The sequence below is a fragment of the Protopterus annectens genome, chromosome 9.part0 (assembly GCF_019279795.1).
Source record: "Protopterus annectens isolate FY-2018-M chromosome 9.part0, PAN1.0, whole genome shotgun sequence".
NCBI classification, from domain to species: domain Eukaryota; kingdom Metazoa; phylum Chordata; order Ceratodontiformes; family Protopteridae; genus Protopterus; species Protopterus annectens.
In genome coordinates this window covers 1,070,246,461-1,070,269,362 of record NC_056743.1, presented here as the reverse complement: position 1 = coordinate 1,070,269,362, position 22,902 = coordinate 1,070,246,461, and the positions used below count along the sequence as shown (strand labels likewise).

Genomic DNA, 22,902 nt, shown 5'->3' with positions numbered 1-22,902 from the left:
AGCTCAAACGGAGGTAATGTCAGCTGAAATAGATCCCAAGGAGGAAGTGGTTCCTTAAAGGGAGGTCTCAATAAGGAAGCACCTTTTAAAAATGCTTTACACAATCTGTGTGACATTAAGTTAGGAGAATGGTCACCAATGTGAAAATATGAAAATGCAGCCAGCTGGACTCTTAATAGTTGCCGCAGCAGCACTGTGCTGAAAAAGTTCCACCAGAAATTCTAGAATGGTTTGAACAGACGCAGAAAAAGGGTCAATGTTTCTATTCTGAGCCCAGTGAGAAAATGTTTTCCACTTGCAAGTATATAGTCTTCTAGTAGACACTTCATGAGAAGACATCAGTATGTGTTTTACTGCTGGAATAACGTTTTGAAGCCTGACTAAATTGGGAAGTGGAGCAGCCATGCTGTCAAGTTGAGGGTGTGGAGTGATGGATGAAGTGCACCTGACGTGTGTCAGCAAGTCTGGAACTGGGTCCAGAACCCAAGGCTTCTCCTGAAGATGAGGTCAAAGGAAGGGGAACCAAATCTGTCGAGGCCAGTGTGGGGCAATGAGAATCATCCTGCTTCCCAAGCATTTTGCTTTCTGGATGACTTTGGGTATGAGTGGAAATGGAGGAAAGGTATAAAGTCGTCTAGAGGGCCAATTGTGAACAAGTGTGTCTCTCGGTGTCTCCCCTGGTGGGGAAATTAGGGCAAGTAGATCGCAAGGCTGACCCCATTTCTGGATGATCTCTTCCTCTATGTTCTGGTTCAGAGACCACTCGTGAGGCATCAATATCGCCCTGGTGAGCTTGTCAGCCATCATGTTGGATTTCCCAGAGACGTGCGTTGCTACTAGAAAACGCTGGGAAGAAATTGCCCATTGCCAAACTCTCAGGGCCTTACAAAAAAGTGGGTATGATTTGGTTCCTCCTTGTTTATGTACCAAACCACCAACATATTCTCTCTCTGACTGTATAGCAATCATCCCTAGTGGAAGACAGTTGTGGAGTGCTTGCAACACCAGAAGCACTGCTCTCATCTCTAGAACACTGATATGCAAGTGGGCCTCATGTTCCTGCCATATACCTTGGACCATCCTTCCCAGATAATGCCCCCTCCATCCTATCTGCGTAGTGTCCGTGGCCACTGTAGCAACAGGTTGTCGTGGAATAAAGGGTCTCCCGATGGTCACGTGGTTGGACTGGATCCACCACAGTAGGTCCTTTTTGCATGACTCAGTTATTCTGATCAGGTGGGACATCGGGAGTTCTTGAAGTGACCATTGAGAGAACAGGAACCACTGAAGGATTCTCATGTGCATTCTGGCAAGAGGAACCAGCGTTATGGTCAAAGCCATTGTCCCTAGTAGTTTCAGAACTACTTTTACCTTTACCTTGTCCTTGGGATGAAGGTGAAGTATTTGCTGCCTGAAGGCTGAAATTCTGTCAGATGGATGACGTGCCATCATGGAGACAGCGTCTATGTTTGCCCCTATGAAGGTAATATGTTTACAGGGAAACAAGATGATTTTTGTAAGTTGACTGTTATGCCTAACTGCACAAATATTTCCAAAGTCACATCCCTGGCTTGCTGGAGCAGATGCTTGGTGATGGCAGTTGGGAGCGAGTCGTCCAGATATGGAAACACTTGAAATCCCAGATGCCTCAAGTGAGCCGTGACTACTGCCATGCATTTGGTGAACACACTGGGGGCTGTATTAAGACCAAACGGCAGAACTCGGAACTGATAATGACTGGCTCCCAGCCAGAAGCGTAACTGACTCCTCGATGCGGTCCATTTTTATGTGGTAGTACGTATCTTGGAGGTCTTCTGAGCACATCCAATCGTCTTTCTCTAAGAAGGGAAGTATTGACTGCAGTGTCACCATTCAGAACTTTGACTTTTTGACAGATTTATTTAACTTGCTGAGATCCAATATGGGTCTGTAGTCCACTGTTCTTTTTGGCACCAAAAAGAATCTTGAGTAAGTTCTGAATCCTGTTTGGTCTGCGGGGACATCTTGGATGACTCTCTTGTCCAGCAACTTTCGGATTTCTATAGTTGCTTGCTCCCTTAGATTGGAACATCTGGGATTGTTCTGATTTGAGGAGCAGGGTGACAAAAGGGAAGAATATCCTCTTGATATTATGCTTCGTACCCACTTGTCTCTTGTGATAGCTTGCCAGGCTTCTGGGTACAAAGACAAATGTCCCCTGACTGCCTTCAGAGTAGAGCAGATGTGCCTCCTTTCAGGAGCGCTGATAGGAACCGTCTGTGAAAGGAATCACAATTGCCCTGGTTTTGCGGAACTCCTCTGCCTCTAGGACGTCTACTATTGTTACCTCCCCCTCTGCCCCTGGGGAAGGATTCACCTCGTGAGTCTTGGAAAGCTCCCCGAGATCTTTTGAACCACATTTTCCCTCTTCTGACCTTTAGGATAAGGTCTTAAAGGTACAGAAAACGTACTCCAATGGCAGAGTGAGTTTTCCCTTCCTGCTCGCATCTGGTGAGCGTCTTACTTTGGGTCCAAAGAGTTAGGAACCATCAAAGAGGGCATTTGTAAAGATAGATTTAAAGGGCTCTGCAAATTTGCACAAATGCATCCAGGAGCATCTCCTCAAGGAAACTCCTGAACCCGCTGCCCTGCTCGCTTCATCCTCGGCATAAGATATCAGTCTCCTGGAGGAGTTGACAGAATTTAAGGTGGATAGCTGGGAGGAGACTCTCTCATTCACCCCTGCAGCTTATGTACCTTGTAGAGTATCTCCTAGCTCTTTCAGGAGAGCTCATTGTAGTCTTATAAAGTGAGTGAAGTAGTTCAGCGATCAGAGTGTAAAAGTCGCTGACGAAAGGACACGCTTCCTGTATCTGTCCACCGTTCGAGAATCTTTGTTCGGAGAATGAACAGATGAGGATGTCTCAAAAAGTTCCTTCTTGGTGGCTGCTGCCACCACCACCATAGCATCTACAGGTGCACCCTTTGTGTAAAAATCTTTTCCAGTAGGGGCTGACAAAAACTTGTTTGGCTTCCAAGGGACTGGCTCCATAGTGTCAGGTGATTCCCACTCCTTTCGACTGACCACGTCCATTAGTTCATCGAAAGGCGGAGACACCAGGAGGCTGAAGGTTGAGATCCAAAGGCCTTCAGGTACACTGACTCCTCATGATTTTCCAGCCAGCTCTCTGCTTAAGGATCTCCAGGTTATCTGCAGATGAGATATCAGAGGACTACCATGGGGACCTGACTCCTCGAGGTCAGTATCTAAAGTGATGGACTCATCAGGCGAGTCCATATGCTTCCTCTTGCAAGTTCTCTTCAAGGGGGCTCCTCAGAAGGGTATTCTGGGGATGCCTCGGAAGAGAGGGGTTTACCCAATGGGGGATCCTGAGGCTCTGGATCTTTGCTGTCCTGTGGCTGGGGTGGTGCAGACAGCAGCCGGTGCCTTGGGGGACGAATGCCAGTATCCCTAATGTAGAGCTGCAGAAGGTGACAGCACACACTTCATCAGCTCGAAAGCAGATCCCACCAGTTCCGAGGATGTCCCCTGCTCCGAGGAGACTGAGGAGGCCGATCTGGAAGCTGAGCTCACCTGGGCAGACACACTGAAGGGTAGACTCGGAACCGAAGGAGTTTGGGCCCGAGCGCCCCCCCCCCCACCATGGGGCCAGCCTGAGAACCCCGGCTCCCAGACACTCCGGACAGAGTCAGAGCAGATGTCAGTTCCGTAATCTCCAAAGGGGGTCCCGGAACAGACTGTTCTACAGTATGTGGCACCAGGCACTCTGGCTCCAAGGGTCCAGCTTGGCTCGGAGGAGGAACAACAGTAGATGCAATAGTCTTGGGAAGCTCTGAGACCTGACTGGTCAGATCCAAGAACAACTTGGCTAGCGCCGGCAACTTCAGGAGTCTGCGTACCACCTGCTCTACATCATTATCAGATAGACTCCTAGTGGACCTGGAGGATAGAGAAGGAGAACGAGAACTCTCCAAAATGGGATATCTCAAGGTAGGGGAGACTGGTGGAATGTCAATGGACCGGCTCCGGGACACGGTATCTTGCAGCTGCGAAGACCTTGGGGCCAAAGAACCAGGCTTGTCAATAATGATGACCTCCGTCGGTTCCGAGGACTGTGGAGCCGAGAAGGCAGATGGTTTAGAAAGTTTTGACAATTTTTCAGGAGGCTCCGACTGAGCTGAAGAGACAGGTGATGGCCGTTTGGATGGTTTGTCCTCCTTTGAAAAAGACGATGACGAAGAAGCACTCTGCACAGTTTCCTCAAAGGTTGGCTTTAAGAGACCCTTAAGAATCCATTTGTTTCTGCTCTCCTGTAACATGTGTGCACTAAAGGAGAGGCAGAAAGTACAATCCTCCTGTAAATGAATAGCCCCTAGACAGTATACGCAAATGACATGTCCATCTGTGATTGACATTTTCTGTGTACATTTCTTAAAGCCCGAAGGCTTTTGCTCTCTCTCGAGTCTTTAGACATGATAAAGAAAGTTCCCAAAAGGATTACAAAGGCAACTAACTCAGAACACTGATATATAACACACTCTAATCTAATAAAACACTCCACATCTAAGTGCAAGATAAATTAAAAAACTACCTGTGACAAAGGGGAGAGTACTAGGACCGCTAATGGACCTAGATATCAAGGAATAACAAACACGCAGACACTAAACTACCAGCCCTATAACTAAAATGGGCGATTAGCTCTCTAATTTAAATGAGCTAAATGACCAACTAACAGTAAGAGTATACTAAACAATAAACCACTACAATAACTACTGGATCCAATAAGGTGTGCAAAAAAAAAAAAAAAAAAAACGATGGCCCAATAGTAGCAACCAACAGCAGAAAGAGATAAAGAAGCTACACGCTAAATCTAACTATCTAATTCTACAAAAACACTGTAAATGTAAGAATCCTAAAATTTTAAGCTAAGTGAAAAGACAAAAATTTAGCCACAGCCAAGAGCAGCACATCTAACCTCAAAGCAGCCAACGAGATCTGCAGAGTTGCACCACTGCATCATGGGATACCTACCTGCCACGAGCCAAGTTTGAGACTTCCAGCTGTGTATTCGGCTGAGTCAGAGCAGAGGATCGCTCCGAATCCATCCAAGTAAGAATGAAGGTGAGATAGGCCAACACAACTTCCAGGGATCTCCTGTCAGTGCATACTTCGACATTACCCAAGCAGAGATTTACAATGAAAATCATTACTGATCTGTGCTATGTGGTAGTCAGATGCGAATTTAGTTTGCACTGCTTAAAGCATTCCACTATTGTACACTACGTTCTACACAACATATTTTCTGACTGCAGCCACCATTATTCATTTCTCAATCAAATGTGCTTGGATCAAATATTTTCAAATGTGTTGTTGACCACTTGCATTTTAGGTCAACATATTTCAGGCAATTGTATGTCAAGCGAGCGTCTATTCTAGCGATTTGCCCACATCTATTGATATATCTCTAAATGTATTTATCTCTATATCCATATCTCTATCTAGATATGAAAATCAGTGCTAGCCAGAATCTGACGACTATGGCTGGTTCAAGCTGTCCACCTTTGGGGGGACAGGGGGTGAGGTTAAGAAAATTCAGCCAGTGAGTGTGCCCAGCGATTGTATCTATGGGCAGACATGCAGAAATGGCCAACGAATTAACCTTGACTGAGGAGTTAGACAGGCTCTAGGATATTACCTCAAACAATGTAGAACCAGAGAAACACTAGCACTGAATGGATGCTGGTTTTTCTTCTGGCACCACTAGAAAACCTTTTCCATTTACAAATGCACGATTTCCTAGTAGCAGGCTTTATTGCACTCTTCATTACCCACTGCAAGTCCTCAGATAAAGATGGCTAAGAAAGCATTAAGATTCTATTATCCAGACAGTTAATTGCAGCTGCTTGGAGTCAGTGTGCATCAGACACCTCTTGTCAAGTGTAAATAGGTCTAGTCTATGAGGAAGCTTGTGGTTAATTGCCCCTGGCCATTTCAAAATGGGAGAAATACTGTTGCAGAGGCCAAAAGGGTATCATCACAATGATATTTGAGAGTCCTTTTGAATCTTCAGAATGGCCCTGGATATTAGTGGAAAGGGTAGAAAAGCATACAGGAACACGTATCTGCCTTCGAGGCCTTCTTGCACCAAGTCCTGGAGCAGCATCTTGTCAATTGATTCTTGTGTATGGAGGTGAAAAGATCTGTTTGAGGGGGTTCCCCACAGCTTAATTCCTGAAGACACCAAGATTTACTTTCCATTGGTGAGGGTCTGTCCTGGTCCTGCTTATCTTTTCTGCCAAACAATTTTGCTCTGATGGCATAAAAGATGCCTGAAGAGTGAGACTGTACTGAAAAAGTTACATCTCGGGCTACGATGAGTACTCTGCACAGAAGGCAAGATCTGGGTCCCTCCACCCCACCCCTGTTTATGTACCACATCACTGCTGTGTTGTCTGTAAACATTTGTAAAGCTCCCAGAGACCATAGATGAGTTGTGTGCAGCACATTAAGTACAAACAACTCATGTGGGTGTGTGTGTGTGCGCGCGTGCTTTGGTCTGTTGTTTTCCAAAGACCCTGCACATTTATGCTCTGAAACTGCTCCCCATGCAAAGTCTGAAGCATCTGATGTTGCAAATTGCACTGGAGTTTGAAAGGAGAATGGGAGGCCTGGACCGAGATAAAAATTCTCTTAAGTATCGCCCCTTTTACAAATTTCCCAAAACTAGAACTAGAAACATTAATAAGTGTTGATGGTGGGACTATACAGATTTTAGGTACCAGAATCGTTCTCATGTGAAGTTTGGCTACAGGAATTGAGCATCGTAGATGCCATGCAACTTAGTATCTTGAAAAATGTCCTGGGCTCCTTGAAACCAGAGAGAAAAATAAACAGACAGATTTTGGGGAAGACTTGAAGGCTTACCAGGGGTGGGAGGTTCAATTTGTAGACCGTTACTCAGACTTGGACTGTTTCTGGGAAGCTCCTCCTTTTTGGAGCTGCCTTGCCATTTTTTTCCTTACATAAGATCCTGAGTTAGGTATGAAACCAACAAACTTGGAGAAGGAAGGTTGAAAAATACAAGTCACCCCTTGAATCAGATTACCTCACATACTATTTTTTCAGGACCTCAGCAGCAAATGGTCCAAATACAATCTCTCTTGTTTCAGCTTTAACATCCTCAGGCAATTTTTGAGAATGTCACCACTGCAAACCTTATGAGAGACACAGTAGCTGCTGTGCTGGAAGAGGAATCAGCTGAATCATCAGTACAATTCAAATGATGTTTGAAAAACAGATGTAATTGGAGTATTTAGAGAAGACTGCCTTCAGAAGGAAGTGGCAATATTGTTCCTATTTTCAAAAGAAGAAAGCAAACACTTAAAACACATGAGCTTGGTCAATACCCTAAAAAGAAGAGTCGCACAGGAATGTATACTTTTCCCCAACGTATCAGACTTTCCCAATCTTATCAGAGGGGGGAAGGAATAATTTCTAAATGTTTAATTGCAGAAAGATTTGCCAAGGAAATTATTGTGGGGTCAGACCTGGGATTAGAAAATAAGACTTAAATCAGAGGAACTTTATACAATCTGCTTTCTTAGGATCTGCAGGTTGGCTGTCAGCAGGGTTGTCAGACATCTCGGGATCAGCATCCCAATTCAGAGTTCCGCACAGCTGGTTAAAATTCTGGCGAAACAGCCTCCACTTTTTTTTTTTTGTTTTTTTTATTGGCCCGTATGCCGGTATACGAGCCAATCAAAAAAGCGAAAAGTGAAGCCACTTCTGTTTAATGTGGAACTGCCTGATGTTCTACATTAAATACTTTTTTTGTCTTCACTTAGCGGCATGAAGGAAGGACTTTTTTTTTTTTTTTGGTCTGTACCTGCCCCTTTACAAATCTGGCAACCCTGGCTGTCAGGCATGCTTGCAAGATATAATAAACAGGAGTAGGTTGAGGAAATTCCAGTCATAATAAATCAAAGAAACTGGGATGCCATTATGTTCTCACTGAAAATTTCGTCATCCTAGATATAGTTTCAGAAAAAGTTTCTTACACAGGAAAAATCAAAAGAAATACACTCATCAGAAAATGAAATTGGTGCCAGATGAGAGAGGAAAAAAAAAACAGTTGTTCCCAACATGGAATCTTTACAAAGTGAAAAATACCTTTCCTTCTTACCAGTAAATCCAGAATAAGGATCAACAGCCTGAACTAATGCCCCACAGAGTCAAGTCCAATAAGTCTTCCCTTTCAAATTAACAAAGGACAGAAGATGATAAATGTTCTACTTTCTACTTCTTTTTGACAATCTCTACAGAAGGAGACAGACTCGCATCAATATTACCAGCCGGGTAACAAGCATCCTAGTTCAGCTAGGCATTCCCTGCTCTTCCTTTGTAGACTCTGACAGCAATGGTTTAACCATGCCTAGCAAGGATAGTTCAACAGCCACAGTGTGTGTCTAACTCCAGGCCCATGGTGGTTAAAATTACTGCACAAGAGAAAAACCAAGGGAAATAAAGGGTCTGAAAAAAAGGCAGAAATGTCTACTGCATGGTCAGCCATCTGCAGCTGACCAAAGTAGTGGGCTGACTGAAGAGGTAAAGGCTATCTGGAAATTTCTGTGACCAGAGGAACAAAGAACTGAGGAGCTGGTAAATTATTCTATGGTAAAACAAAGAAAGAAGCCTGAAAACCAGGTAACTGGCAGCAACAGTCGGTAAATGGTAAGTACTAGGGGGGAGACAGCGTATTCACCAGAAAAAAAAAACACAGTGATAAGCACAACATACACTTTTTTTACAGCCCTGACAAACTATTTATAAATACAATTTACAGTAAACTTAAAAAAAAAACTAATGTTTACAAACTAATAAAAGAACTACACTTTTAACTGAAAGAAATGTCATACGATAGTCCAAAAAACAGATCTTGTGAGAAAAGTATTGTTTTAGTCATAAAATTAATTGTGGAAGTCCAACCCCCCGCCCATGAAGTGATCCTATCTGTCCAGCAATGGAGAAGTACTAGCAAACCGTGGCTCGCAGAAAGCTCACAAGAGGGGCACTTCAGTGGCAAGTAGTCTCTAAAGGGCTTGGCACCTTGACTACTGACTTTCTCCAGCCCTGCTCCAGCTTTTAACATTTTCTGTTCATGGAATATAACCTGTATAAGCCAAGGCTAATGCAGCAGTGATCTAACAATGAGCATCTCAACAGCCTGTCAGAATGCCTAACAGAGATGGAACACACTTACTGCAAGTGTACCCTCTTCCATATGTCATATATGAAGCTAGTTAACAGTTCAGGAACGGTATGTATTAGTCAACCAAAGAACTTAACTTTAATACCAATCCTATTTTCATGTAGGCTACTGAAACAAAAAGCATTCCCTTCTCAAAGTGTCTACACACACTCTACAATTGCAGTAATCTTTTAAAAGATAAATCTTACCCTGCTTTCTCCCTTAACTGCCAAACCGCCAAATGCATTACCTTTACTATGATCACCTTCTTAGCAGTCTCTCACTTCACCCTCTTTCCACTACTTTCAGTTTCCTCCTTCACTACTCACACAATCATAAATCTCCTGAATGCTTCCAATATCTCCCTAACCCCTTACATTCAACCAATCGCATTAAACTCCCCTTCTCTCTTTACACTTCCTGAGACCAAACCTCTCAATTATCCTTACAGATTTCACTCTGCTCCATTACCACTCCTTTTAACAGTTACCTGACTTTCTCCTCTCCATTTTGCAAACTGATAACCTACACAGTTCCTTCTCCCACTTCACAACAGTTTTTACTCTTTCCTGTCAATCAGTTCCTCAATTGGTTTCCCACGCAAAGGGATACAGCTGTGTGCACTCCTTTACTCTATCCGGTGAAAAAATATGGAAAAAAATGTTTTCTTTTGAGAAGGGAAGACAGCCAGAGTAAATTGGATAAATTTGTCACAATCACAAGGAAAAGGAGGTCTGAGATGGCTAAATTAAGTTGAACTATATTGCAACCCAAATCAGTTGAGTAACTAGCAAAAATGCTACGTTCCTCAGCAAAATGGATGCAACTAATATTAACACAAATTAAGCATACTCCTGGGAAAGACTAAGCAGATTCTGGTCACAAACTAAAGAGGAATCAGAAGAAAACTATGTAAAAGCAAATATATGAAGACTGCAAAGATACTAAAGTTTAATCAAGTTAGACACTATGCAAGAGAAATATTACCTATAGGTGTAAGGAAGATAAAATAGTACCAGCAATTTAGAAGACTGGCAGTAAGAGCATAGAGGGGATTTGAAAATGGAGCTAATTTGGGAAAAATATTGAGAGAGGAAATTAAGGCTTTGGGTGATGTTAGGTCAGAATTTAATTTACCAGACCTTTTGACTACCACATTTAGGACTTGGAGAAAGGAATAAGATGCCTCTGGGATAATCAGGTAGATCCACATGAAAAATCAATGATGGTCCTGATGTTAACTGAAGCTAGGATTAGTAGTGCTATCAAGAAAAGCCTGATATGTATAACCTATAATGCGAGGACATGAAGAGAAATATTCTAAGCAATGACTTAAGCAGATCATCAAATATACACATTTTGGGAGTACAAGGGCAAGAAATGAGTCTTGCTCCAAAAACATGCAAAAACACATGAAAATTCACAATCTTTGCTTACAAATGTTTTCATAGATATTTTTATATGCCCAGTAAACTCAACAGAATGTTCCCAGCAAGAATCTGGAAAATGCTGAAGATGTGATTCAGGGATGACAGGAAACTGGGAACATTTGTGAACCTGCTGAACTTAGTAAATTTGAGGAGGATATGCTTCAAATTTTGATTGGTCTTTTGGATAAAGGGGAACCTTTCAGAAGGATGTAATGTTACTGAGCTGGCAGATGAACATACAGAAGTGCAGGTATTACCATGCATTAACTACTCTACTTATGATAGTGGTTAAACAAAATTACTAGATTATGGAAGTCAAAAAGCCAGATGAAAAATGGATGTCATAGGGACTTTGCTACCAAAGCTGAAAAATAAGGTATTCTAGCAAGAAAACTAATAGGTATAGTGTAAACTTGTTATTTCCTTCCTGTTATAACATTTAGAGTAAATAGCAAAAAACCCCACTAATTTTCATCTCATGTTTCATTGTAACACGAGGGAGATTCAACAATCCAGTTTCTATTTCCTATATCTAGAGTTACTTGGGCCATAACTGCATTAAGTTATACACAGGAGAACACCACACAATGTGTGATTAAACTCTGCAGATAAAACAATATTAAAATTAAAAAACACACCTGTTGTTCCACTTGATCCAGGTTCAGGCAGTGCCACAGGCAATTAAAGAGCCAGAGAGGGATGGAATAAGCAACCAATGCCTATAAGCTCATCCAGGTGGTTGTGTGGATTTGGCTTGCTCCTAGTGCAGGAGTTCTAGGCATGCATGTACAAAGTATGCCCCTCATTAGGTAACTATAAAAGGGCAGTGAACTGGTCACAGCAACCAACAGGGTAAAGGGATATAATTCACACAGAAAACATCCTCACCCAACTTTGGACATCTGCCTAGCTGCTATGGACTCTCACTAGCACCACTGACACTTAAGATGAGGACTTTAAGACAAATCCCAACTAAAAAAAAGGACCTCACCAATTGAGTGATGTGGGTGCAATGGCAGGCCTGGATGAGGGACTCAGCCAGCAGGTCACCAAATGGGACCACACGGTATGGTTGGGAGGGGTCAAGAACAATGAAAAAATACCACAAAAAAATGGAGGCTAGTACAAAATAGCACAAACTCACCAACTAGCAAGCACTAGAAGAGGAAATAAGGCCCAAGTCTTTTTCTTTTTACTTTCCTTTAATAAATCCACACAACGACAGGAAACTTCAGCACCACAAGTACAACGCCAAAACAGCTACACCATAAACACATAAACGCTATGTCTCCACACTTGCGTTTTCGTTTAGTCCACTTCCTCGGATGTGAATGAATGAATAATAAAGTCAAACACCCATCACTTTATATATGCTCACTACTTAAGCTAATTAATTAAATACCCTTCCATTACTTATGTACTGCTCATTATTTCTGTTAAATACATTTTAAAAAACATTTTGGGCCTTATTTTCTCTTCTAGTGCTTGCTAGTTGGTAACAATGAAAAAATACTCCATTATGATTTATATAATCATTTCACATTGCATTGCTTTTATCCCATCCCACCAAGAGTCTTCTAGCCTCATTCCACTTTCTTCACCATCTACTTCCCCTCAGAATAACGCACTTTAATCCTCCTTCATAAACTTCTGCTCATTTCGTTTATTGTCCATAATTTCACACCACAGAGTACATAATACAAAGCTTTCCTTTCACTATCAAACACTTTCTGCCTTCCCATTTTATCACTGGCCATCCTATTCATCTCTCAATACCTAGTATTTCCTTTTTTTTTTTGCACATCCAAATCTTTGGTCACCTCTAACTTTTCTAATTCTACTCCCTTCTTTCTTCCCAAAATAACTTATTGCAAACTGTCCCCTCCTAGTCTCCCCACTTGCAAGTACAGCTTTATTTCCAGTATTCGCCTCCCTTTGGACTTCAGAAAAAGTCCTCATTGGGAATATAACTCAACACATCCCAAATTAAGAGGGCCACAACTCCTGATAATGACAAGGCACGCACTCTCATCCTCACATTATCTATACTTCTCATATTTAAATGCAGAATATATAGCTCAAGCTTCCATTCACCTGTTAACTTTCTCACCTACTCCCTTGCCTTGCTTAATCATATCCCCCACTCAGTGAGACCCTCTCTTACCCACATCATGCCTTCTTTTTACCCTTCTGTTATTTAACTTGCTCCAGTATCATGCTTTGCTCACAAACATGTTTCTTATCCCTTTCAAACTGCAGCTAAAGTACATGCATATTTAAAATTATTTAACATTGTCCCAAGGAGCAGGCAGCAAAAGTATTAAATCAATCTTTTAAAAAGTGTCTGCTTTACAGTGATTTGGCAGTTTCACAGCATCATATCCTTTGACACATTCAGCTGAAATACTAAGTACTGTTTTTCCAAATTACATTTTTACACAGCAGGTTGTGTGCAAATGCCACACATTCTGTTTTCATAGCACCTGTACACCACTAATACTCTTTGAACAACACAGTTTATTAGTTTCCTTAGCTTTCCTCTTGGCTAACCACTTCCACATTACTACTCTAGTTTGCAGTTCTCCCGCCAGAAACCTCCTACACTCTTATCCATTAAGCCCAATCTCGTACTGCACTAAACACTTCCTGAAGCCAGCACCCAGCTGTCTTGTATTCATACCCTTAAAATGATACACACCATCCCCATTCATCTTCCATAATTTCTCCACCACTGGATGCAAACAACTTCTAACTCATAACATTAATGCAAACAGTACTAAAATACTGTTTGATTGGAAAATGTTAAACTTCACTAAAAACTAAGTTGTTTTCCAGTCAAACAATAATCCTCTAGAAACACAAGGTGTCACTACCATTTACGTAAATATACTCCAGTGTCTTAACACCGCAAGGATACATGCCTTGAAAATGCTCACCAGCTTCTGTAGTTGCTTGTGACAAAAACCTTGTGATATCTTTTGAAGTGTGTATATGCTACTCTTCTGCAACAATCAAATTTAAAAGACTTGCACATAGAAGTATCGCAACTTTGCATGTACCCAATGCAATGTCAAAGGGATGTATTTGGCCAGGCAGTTTGCATAAGTATTCTCAGTATTACCCTCATATTTCACACTTACGGAATGAAAAACAAGCATATTTCCTTCAACTAAAACTGGTATTGGCACTCTTGTACTCATCTGCCCATCAAAGGACTCATTAACCCAGCACGCTCTCTCATTTTTTGACATCCTCACATTAAATACTTCCTCTCCTCTAGCATAATCTTCCTTATTGTGGGCTTCTCTTCTGTCATCTCTACTAATTATAGCAACTGCTGTGAGTGCCAGAAGCCAGACCTCTAACCTATCTCTGCTCCCCATATTTGAGCAGGGGACCTGGTAAAGGCACAGTACCCGTTTGGCTGGTACTGTCCCTTTTTAAGATCAGTTATAAACTTACAACATTCGGCCCTTATCCAGTAATAGTTTGGCCAGTCACCTCAGCCCTCTTCAGTCCCCCAGTAATATGCTACTTCAGTATCTCCATCTCTCAACCTTTACTCTACCCATCTAAATTCAAAGCCAGAGACACCAACTAGGTACATTCACGAAATGAGAGCAAAGCTGAGACTAAGTATGAACATCTTCTGCACTGTGCAAACAATATTTATTCCAAATAACTATCTTTGGTTGTACAAGACAAACTGCATGGTACATCTCAGTAGTGCCTTTCTGATGCTTTCCTGCACTTGGCTTTTTTGTCCACACTGCAGGCTTTCAAGTTTAAATCATGCCTCCCTGGGAGCGGGAGGGAGAATCTGCAGCCAAATACATCATATCTATTCAGCCACATTTCCCATTCAGCCCTATCAGCTCAAAACACACAAAAATTATCTGAAAAAAAAGTATCAAGGTGTTAACAAGCTACTTTCATTTTCTTGAAACATCCAGAATGGTTGCCTGTTTTAGTCTGTCATGCTTTTGGGTCTCCTTTAATCTCTTCTGACTGAGCTTATGGCTCTGTCAAATTGCTTACAACAACCCCTTCAAGACAGCAAGACCTTCGACTGGAATTACATTTTTTCCTAATATCATTTATGAAATTTCCTTTAGAAACAGAAATCTACTCCTCTGACACCCATACCACTCTGACAATCACAACCTTTTAACTATAGTAGCCAAATAATTTCCCAAAAAATGAAAGAACTCTTCAGCAGCTGCCTCCTCAGTGCTCCCACCCTAACTATGTTGTGATTTGCCAAGTCATCCACAAAAGCACACTTTGCCAAAAGCTTTGTAAGCCTTCGATTTCAGACCAGAACCTTTTCATTTGCATGAAAGTAAGAACCACCAATCTATTCTACCAGAAAAAAAAACAGCAATTCCTTCTAGGAAACTAAAGAAATCTGTTCTGCTGCTGGACAACTTAGGAATTAGTGAGAAACAACCATTTACCTCTGCTGAGATTAAAGATGACGCCGCAGTGACACAGTAAAAATGCAATGCCAGTACTGATACCTACAACTGGGATATCTGATGGACTTTATGTACTCAGAAAACTTGTAATACCACTGCAATCAATTTAATAGATCCTCTTGGCAGATATAGCAGTGATACAACACTCAATCTTCTGAAGATTTGCTTTGACTACTGCAGATTGTGTTAACCCTGGTTTTGAATAAATGGACAAAACATTCAAAATACCTTGCCTGGGACATGCAACCTTCCAGTAACTCAAAACTTGAAATATAACTCCATCATGGCTACGCTGTTAATAACTGAGAAAGCAACTATACCCCCCCCCCCCCTCATTACCATGGTTAGTTCCTTCAGCATATGATTACATGCATTTCTTCAACTGACTATGGTGATAGTAAAGCACAAGCTAAAAAAAAAAAAAACAATAAAACTGACAGAAAACTTCAGCAGTCACGCAGGCAACGGTTCAAGCTACATGCCAATGCAGTATATTCATTACTTGTAAAGTACATCAGCTGCTGACCTACTGTTTGTCAAGCAATATTTTATTAGAAAGAAAACACACAAGATTAACTACCAAAACAGTAAAACAAAGTTAGTTTACCTTGAGATTGCAGTCTGTGGCGGAGGTGCAATGGGAGAATTGTGACTGGCAGACTCAGGTAAGTACCCACTAACTGTAGTGCATCTGCCTTCAGTAGATACCAGACTTTAGAAGACTTTTGGAGAGAGGGAGCTGTGAGAATTTCAAGCAAAAGGTTCAGCCCTTCTTCAGCCTATTACAAAGACAGCAGAAAAAAAGTTTACTTAAATAAGAAAAAATGTTTTCATGTAGTCACTTCAGCTGAAGCACACCTTCTTCAAACAAATAAAAACAATTAACTTAATGAGATGAAACTTGCACAATACCACATTTTTTGTCAACTTAACACAGCTCACTTATCCCAGTACAGTTACTTTTCTCTATACATTTTCCCCCCTTGTCATCAGCCCCTCCCCCCACATGAGCTGGAAATGCTCCCAGTCTCCCAATATTCTGCATCCTAGACCACCAACAATGACAACCAGAAAGATAAGACTGCCATCCAGAGCAGGCCAATATCCAGGCAGCCAAGGAGGAGTTTGTGCTCCTGCCTGCATCAATCTGCTCAACCTGAAGGGGCATGGAATGTGTTCCAACAACCTGAGGATCTTGCTTCCCACAAGACCAGGACTACTTTCTACTCGCTGGCAGACAGAGGAACTATTCAGCATCCCTGCACCTTTCTACATCATGTAGACATCTTTAAAACCCCTCCTCATTGCTAATGCAAACAAACATGTTACTGTCTTCTCCAGCATGTGATTTAATGCACACACAATACTAAAGGTTGCAATCACTGGCTTGGTAGACCAAGCACGTCCTCTTGTCTATGCTACATTACTGTTGCCAGCAAGCTTCTACTTCCCAACAGCAAATGGAACAAGTACCAACAATATTTATCAGCAGAAGTGTGCTAAGTATTAGCCAGTCACATCCACATCCCCCACTCTCTCTCCTGGCACTCAAGGTGCTACTAGAACTCAGAATGCTTAGGGTTACATAGTCAGGGCTTTATCCCACTGTGCCACAAAGTTGGGTTGTTTCACTCTAATCTTAGATTACATCTTAATCTTGGTCTGCCTTGCTTTGCAAAAATTATTAAAAGTCCTGGACATCATCTGAAATGCAGCAGCAATAAAATCATCACAGTGGCTCCAACCAATGCATTTTACCACTACTGATATGCAGCTGTATCTTACATATCCACACACGCAGACACACAATCTTTTTTTTTTTTTTTTTTTTTTTTTTTTTACAAAGGCATAAATCCTGTTTCCAGTTACATATTCCGGGTAACAGACAAGCTCTTCTTACCCTTATCAATGATTTGGTTCAGTCCCATACTTTAATTCAACATTTTTTTCTCAGAAACTCCTGTACTGTGTATCACAACCACTATTCTGGCACATGCCACACCATCATTCCATACACAATGAATGTACTCCTACTCCATAAGTTCACTTTGAGCAGGTCCGTCTGTCCATCCATCCTCAACCCCTTTTTCCTTATTTTGCACATGGGGTTGGGGTGTCACCAAGTTTTTTTTTTTTTGCATATTAGGAAACAGTTTTTCCACTTACACAATCAAACTATTTTACTTCATTTACCGGGGCAGATCACCAATTATAGGGGACAATCTTCAATCTCGGAGCAGAAGTATACACACTGACAGAAACCAACTTTTTGGAAAAGATCCAGACTTTGACAGAACTACAAAATGATAGCAATGTATAATGTATCTAAATGGAAAAATGTTAATATGGTTTCTTTTTCTGTTCATGTACGTTTGCTTTGGCTTTATCGATAATTTAATTATGGTGTTTAAAAACAGATTTGTTATGGTATGTAATGCAATGCCGCTGTGGTACGGCGGTAGCTTTGTTACCTCACAGCAAGAGGTTCTCCCGTTCAATTCTCGGATTGGCTTGGGAGTGCCTTCTGTGTGGAGTCTGCATGTCCTCCCCGCAGTTGGGAAGCGTTCAAAAGATGTGTGTGCGTAAAAGGGCGCGCCTTTGTTGAAGGTTGGGCGTCGAGCTGGCACCTCGGGGTTTCGTAAAAAAATCTGCCAATCATTAGCGGACAGGAGTTCCACTGTGGCGACCCCTTACCGGGAGAAAGCCGAAAGACAAACAACAACATGCTATACAGTTATAAAATCTTCAAGGTGTCTCACTGTACAAGAGGAAAACACTTTTACATGAAGTGCCAAGCAGTAACTGGATAGCTGTGAGAATTGCATAATTAAAAGAACCCCATGCAGAACATTCATGGCAAATTATGTTGAAATCTCAGACCAACTTTCATACAATCAGTGTGAAGACACTTGACCATGAGGCAGCTTCCAAGATATACTACGCAGAAATGCTTATAAAGCAAGCAGCTGAAGTCACTGCTCCCCAATGGCCTGAACTCTGAGAAGTCTTGTAAAGCATTTTTGTGCCTAAAGTAAAAGGCGGGATTACTTTGAACTAAGAAAGCAAGCTTGACAAATCCATCAATCACAAGTTCCTGCCACGTGATCTGCAGAAAACCTGCATACCCTCATGATGGGGCTCTGCCACTGCATCCCCTAATCCCAATATATACCAACTCTGACATCACACCAGCTCTAAGACAAGGTAAATAACTTTATCCACTCTTCACCAAATTGGTGAAACCTTAAAGGTATTCTAGAGATTGGTGGGGGGCAAAACCTCTACACCAGGGAGTGCAATAGGTTACAGTTCTCCTGCAAAAAATGTGTGCTACAATGTACACTATACAGTCTGCAATACATATTCTGCAGCTATCTTCCAGGTACATACAAATAAATAGGGTAGAATAGGTAGTGCTTCAGTACAAAGAAGCACACCATAAAAGACAATACAGTTTGCCAGCCATTTACACAGTTTCATTAAAAGTCTCCTTCCTTGTTAGGAGACTGTTTTCCTAAACTTATGTCTCCACCTGGTTTTGTGTTTGAGCTATGCACTTGTCCAACAAAGCACAGATTCTTGGCTTCCATTCAGACATTTTTGGTTATGCATCTGTATTGCCCGTTTTTGTTCAATGTATGACTTACAGATCCAACCTCAGATCTATCTTGGAAGCATATAAGACTTGTGGATCAAACTTTCAAGCTCCTACCTCTATCTATAATACAGTTTGCTGGCTTACAGATCCTAAGACAGAGTAAGAAAAAGGAAACAGTAGGCTAGGGCTCAAACCTGTAATTAAAGGTTAAAAAACATTGTAAGAACTTTGCAAAACTGTACTAACAGCAGATGCACTTATTTTCACTGTTGCACTATTCGTAACATTAGGGATCCCCTACCTAGGGCAGCATGATGTCCAGCCAGTATACCAAAGCCTTAGGTTACTTTAAGGTATGCCGTACATCACAAACATACTATTCTCGTAGCGTAGGGCATAAGGCTGATGTCCAGACATACCATCCTTAGACTTGAAAGCCCCAGTAGGAACACCAGTACAAGGAAGACCAAGAAGTAACCAGTACATCCAGAAGAAAAGTGGGCCAGGATGAGGAGGGAGTGAATACTGCAACAGTGAAGAGAAAGACATATAGTTATGGCAAGATTTTACACAACTGTACTATGTCCTTCCATTTCACTGTTGCAGCATTCATAACATTAGGAAGGGTGCCAAAGCTCAAGAAGAAACTTGGGAGGAGGAAGGCCCAGCAGAGCTTTCTAGGAAGCCATGAAGAATGGCCCTAACAAAACCAACTCTAGCTCTGTAAATTCCATCCAGCTTGAAGTCCTTAGTAAAAGTATGCACAAGTCCAGCCTGAAGAATAAGGTTAGTATCCAAACCCTTGAAAAAAAAAAAGCAACAGAAGAAGCCACAGCTCTAGGAGAATAAGCCTTTACAGAATAATGAAGGATCTTACCATGAAGAGAACAAAGAAATAGCTTTTGAAATCAAAGAATAAATAGTCTGCTTGGATACAGCTAACCCCAAGGACCTGGGATGAAATGAAACAAAGAGCTGATCAGATTTCCTTATTGCCTTAGTCTTGTCCAAATAAAATCTGAGCTGTCTATGCACATCCAACATGTGCAGCACCTTCTCACTAGCAGATTGTGGAGAAGGGAAAAAGTGGGCAAATGAGTAGACTGAGTAACGGACAATCCATTCTCCACCCTGGGCATAAAAGAAGGTTTATAGTACGCAAGGACACCCAGTCCTTATGAAACTCCAAAAAAGGAGGACAAGCCATAAGGGCTTGAAGCTCAGCCACCCATCTGGCAGAAGTAAGGGCTAACAAAAGAACAATCTTCCAAGTGCAATGTTGCAAAAAAGCTAAAGCTGCAGGGTCAAAAGGAGCCAGAGACAATTTCTCCAAAACAAAATTAAGATCTCAGGGAGGAGAAACAGGTTTCCTGGGAGACCTAATATGAAGGACGCCTTTAAGGAATTGTTCAGCTTCAAATCTAGAAGCTAAAGGAGATAAAGGCAGATAAGCAGAGAGTCAACAAGTGGACCTTAACAGAAGAATATGCCATTCCAGCATTGAGCAATTCACACAGACAAGAGAGAACCAAAGGAACATCCACAGAAAGTGGATCCAGGTTACAAGAAAGACACCAAACAGAAAACTTTTCATATGGATAAATAAGATCTCCTAGTATTGGGTTTCCTGGCCTCCTGCAGGACCCTAAGCACATCCTCTGAAAAAAGTTGTCTATGTGGAATCAAAATCTGATCACCCACAGTCATTTTTAGAGTTCAGAAGGAGGGATGGATAAGAGATCCCTTGTCTTGAGTGAGTAGGTCCACCCCGTGATGCAACTTGTGATGACTGCTCTTGGCTAAATGCATAAGAGGGAACCGCTGCTGTCTTGGCCAAAAGGGAGTCACCAACAAGATTTTGGGGGCTTGACCTTTGAACAAGACTTTCGGAATGAGGGGAGGGGAAGGGAAAGCAAAGAAAAATTCCCTTCCACGAAAAAAAACAGGTCATCCACTTTCCACACCAGAGGACCTGGGAATCTGGCACAAAATAGAAGTAGTTATCTGTTCAGAGGGAAAGCAAGTAAGTATTTGAGGGGTACCCCACTGGTGGACAATTTCTAGAAGTACATCACTGGTAAAACATCCATTTGTGGGATGGACTTAAGGACCTGCACAGTGTGCGTGCCACAATGTTTTGACCTGAGGGAATGCAAACTGCCTGAACAGTCGCTGGATACCAGGCAGCAAGATCCTTAATCAGGAGTGGCAACTGGCAAAGAAGATAAGATCTTGTTCCCCTCTGTTTATATGCCACATCACTGTGGTGTTGTCTGTAAACACAACAAGAGGTCCCAGGGAGAAAAGAGGCTGAAAAGCCTGAAGAGACAAGCAGAAGGGCTCTCATCTCTGACACTGACATGCTTCTGTTGAACAGGAGAAAACACCCCCTGCACCTTTAGGAAGCCAAAAGCCATTCCCCATCCCACTTCTGAAGACATCAGTGAACAGCCCCTAAGTGGGAAGACCGGAATGAAAAGGGAGCCTTGGATTTAGGGACAACTGCTGGATCCACCAGTAGAGTTCCTTCTTTAGACAAAGCAGAAGAGGAACTACAAATTCTTCCTCATGTGAAGTTTGGCCAGAGGGAGCACAGGGATGGTGGATGCCATGAAACCCAGAGCTCTTAGAAACTCCCTGGCTGTAATGGGAGCCAGAAGAAGAAAAGTTTGAAAGGAGACTAGGGTCAAGGCCTTGAGAGGAGATAGGGATGCCAGCAAAGGCACCATCCGAACATCCTGCATTCCACAAAAACATGATCGTGAGAATGAGTCAGAGAATACTTTTTGAAGTTTATTGTAAACCCCAGGCTCTTAAGAGAAATGGTAAAATGGAGATTTTACAACAGGATCTCTGGAGAGGATGCCTGAAATAGCAGGTTATCCAAATAGGAAATACTTGGATCCCCTGAATCCTGCAAAAAGCAATCACAGGAGCAAGGCATTTGGTGAATAATCTTGGGGCTGTAGAAAGGCAAAGGGCAAAGCAGAAAACTGAAAATACCATGAAACAGAGAAATGTACACTTCCTGAAATGGGAATGGATCAGAATACAGAGATAAGCATCCTTGAGATCCAGAGACAAAATACAGGCCTGAGGCAGCAAAAGCGGGAAAAGACTATGCAAGGACAGCATTCGAAAAGTGGGCACCTTCAGAAAAATGTTTAGATGACAGAGGTCTAGAACTGGTCTTAAAGTACCCTCCTTTCTGGGTACTAGGAACATCCTGGAGTAAAACCTCCTCCCCCTTTGGGACACAGACACCTCTTTAATACTACCCTGAGTCAAAAGATCCAGACGCACCTCTGGGAAAAATGAGAGTTATTCCCAAGGGGGGGTGAAGAATACCCATAAAAGGGGGAAGGGATTTCCACACCATGAAATACCCCTGGTGAATAATGGACAGAACCTAGGAATCCTGAGTAATCTGTAGCCAAACAGAAAAAGAAAGAGAGATGAAGAGAAAGAGGAAAGTGTCTGGGAAGGATAGGATAGTCAGACAGCACCTGGTTTATCTGGAAAGGAAGACTTCTGAGCCCCTAAAGTCTAAGTAGCCTTAGTAGGAGGAGCCTGCATACCACCTTTTTTGCCCTTAGGAGAGAGTGAGATTGCCTGTGAACAAAGGCTGGCTTATTGGGGTACTTCCTCTGAAATTTAGGAACAGGAGAAAAACATATTTGAGTTCCTGTAAAGCTTCTCCTGAAAGGATTTAAATAAATCAGCAGCAGCTTCACCAAACAAGTGTTTATTATCAAGAGAGGCATCCATCAACTTAGCCTTGATATCATCAGGCAAAGGGTTGAAGCTGAAGCCAAGAATACCTCCTCATCACTAATCCAAAAGTAGCACCCCTAGAAGCATCTATTGCATCATAACTACACTTGATGGAATGACAAGACACCTGGGAGGAAGTTCCTAACTGACAAAGAGCAGGAGGTTTACCCTCAGTCTGGATGATCAGACATAACCTGACAAGCCTGGGATAAGAGGGCCAACATGTACTTGGACATATGGGTCCGATAAATAAACAGCCCTAAAAGCCAAGGTAGCAGAGGTGTAAATCTTCTTACCTAATCTTTCCATGGTTCTGCTGTCTTTATCAGAGGGCAGTACTTTGGCAAAGGAAACAATTGAGAGGGCTTGTCAAA

At 42.1% G+C, this 22,902-nt stretch overlaps 1 protein-coding gene across 1 annotated transcript in view; it reads right to left on the bottom strand.

The window, feature by feature from the left end:
• The window catches only part of ESPL1 (extra spindle pole bodies like 1, separase), a 2,570,648-nt gene that overhangs the window by 1,299,576 nt on the left and 1,248,170 nt on the right, over positions 1 to 22,902 (bottom strand). The window contains exon 14 of the mRNA XM_044083892.1: positions 15,764 to 15,935. Within this exon, the coding sequence (XP_043939827.1) occupies positions 15,764 to 15,935 (172 nt within the window). The remainder of the gene's footprint in view (positions 1 to 15,763; positions 15,936 to 22,902) is intronic.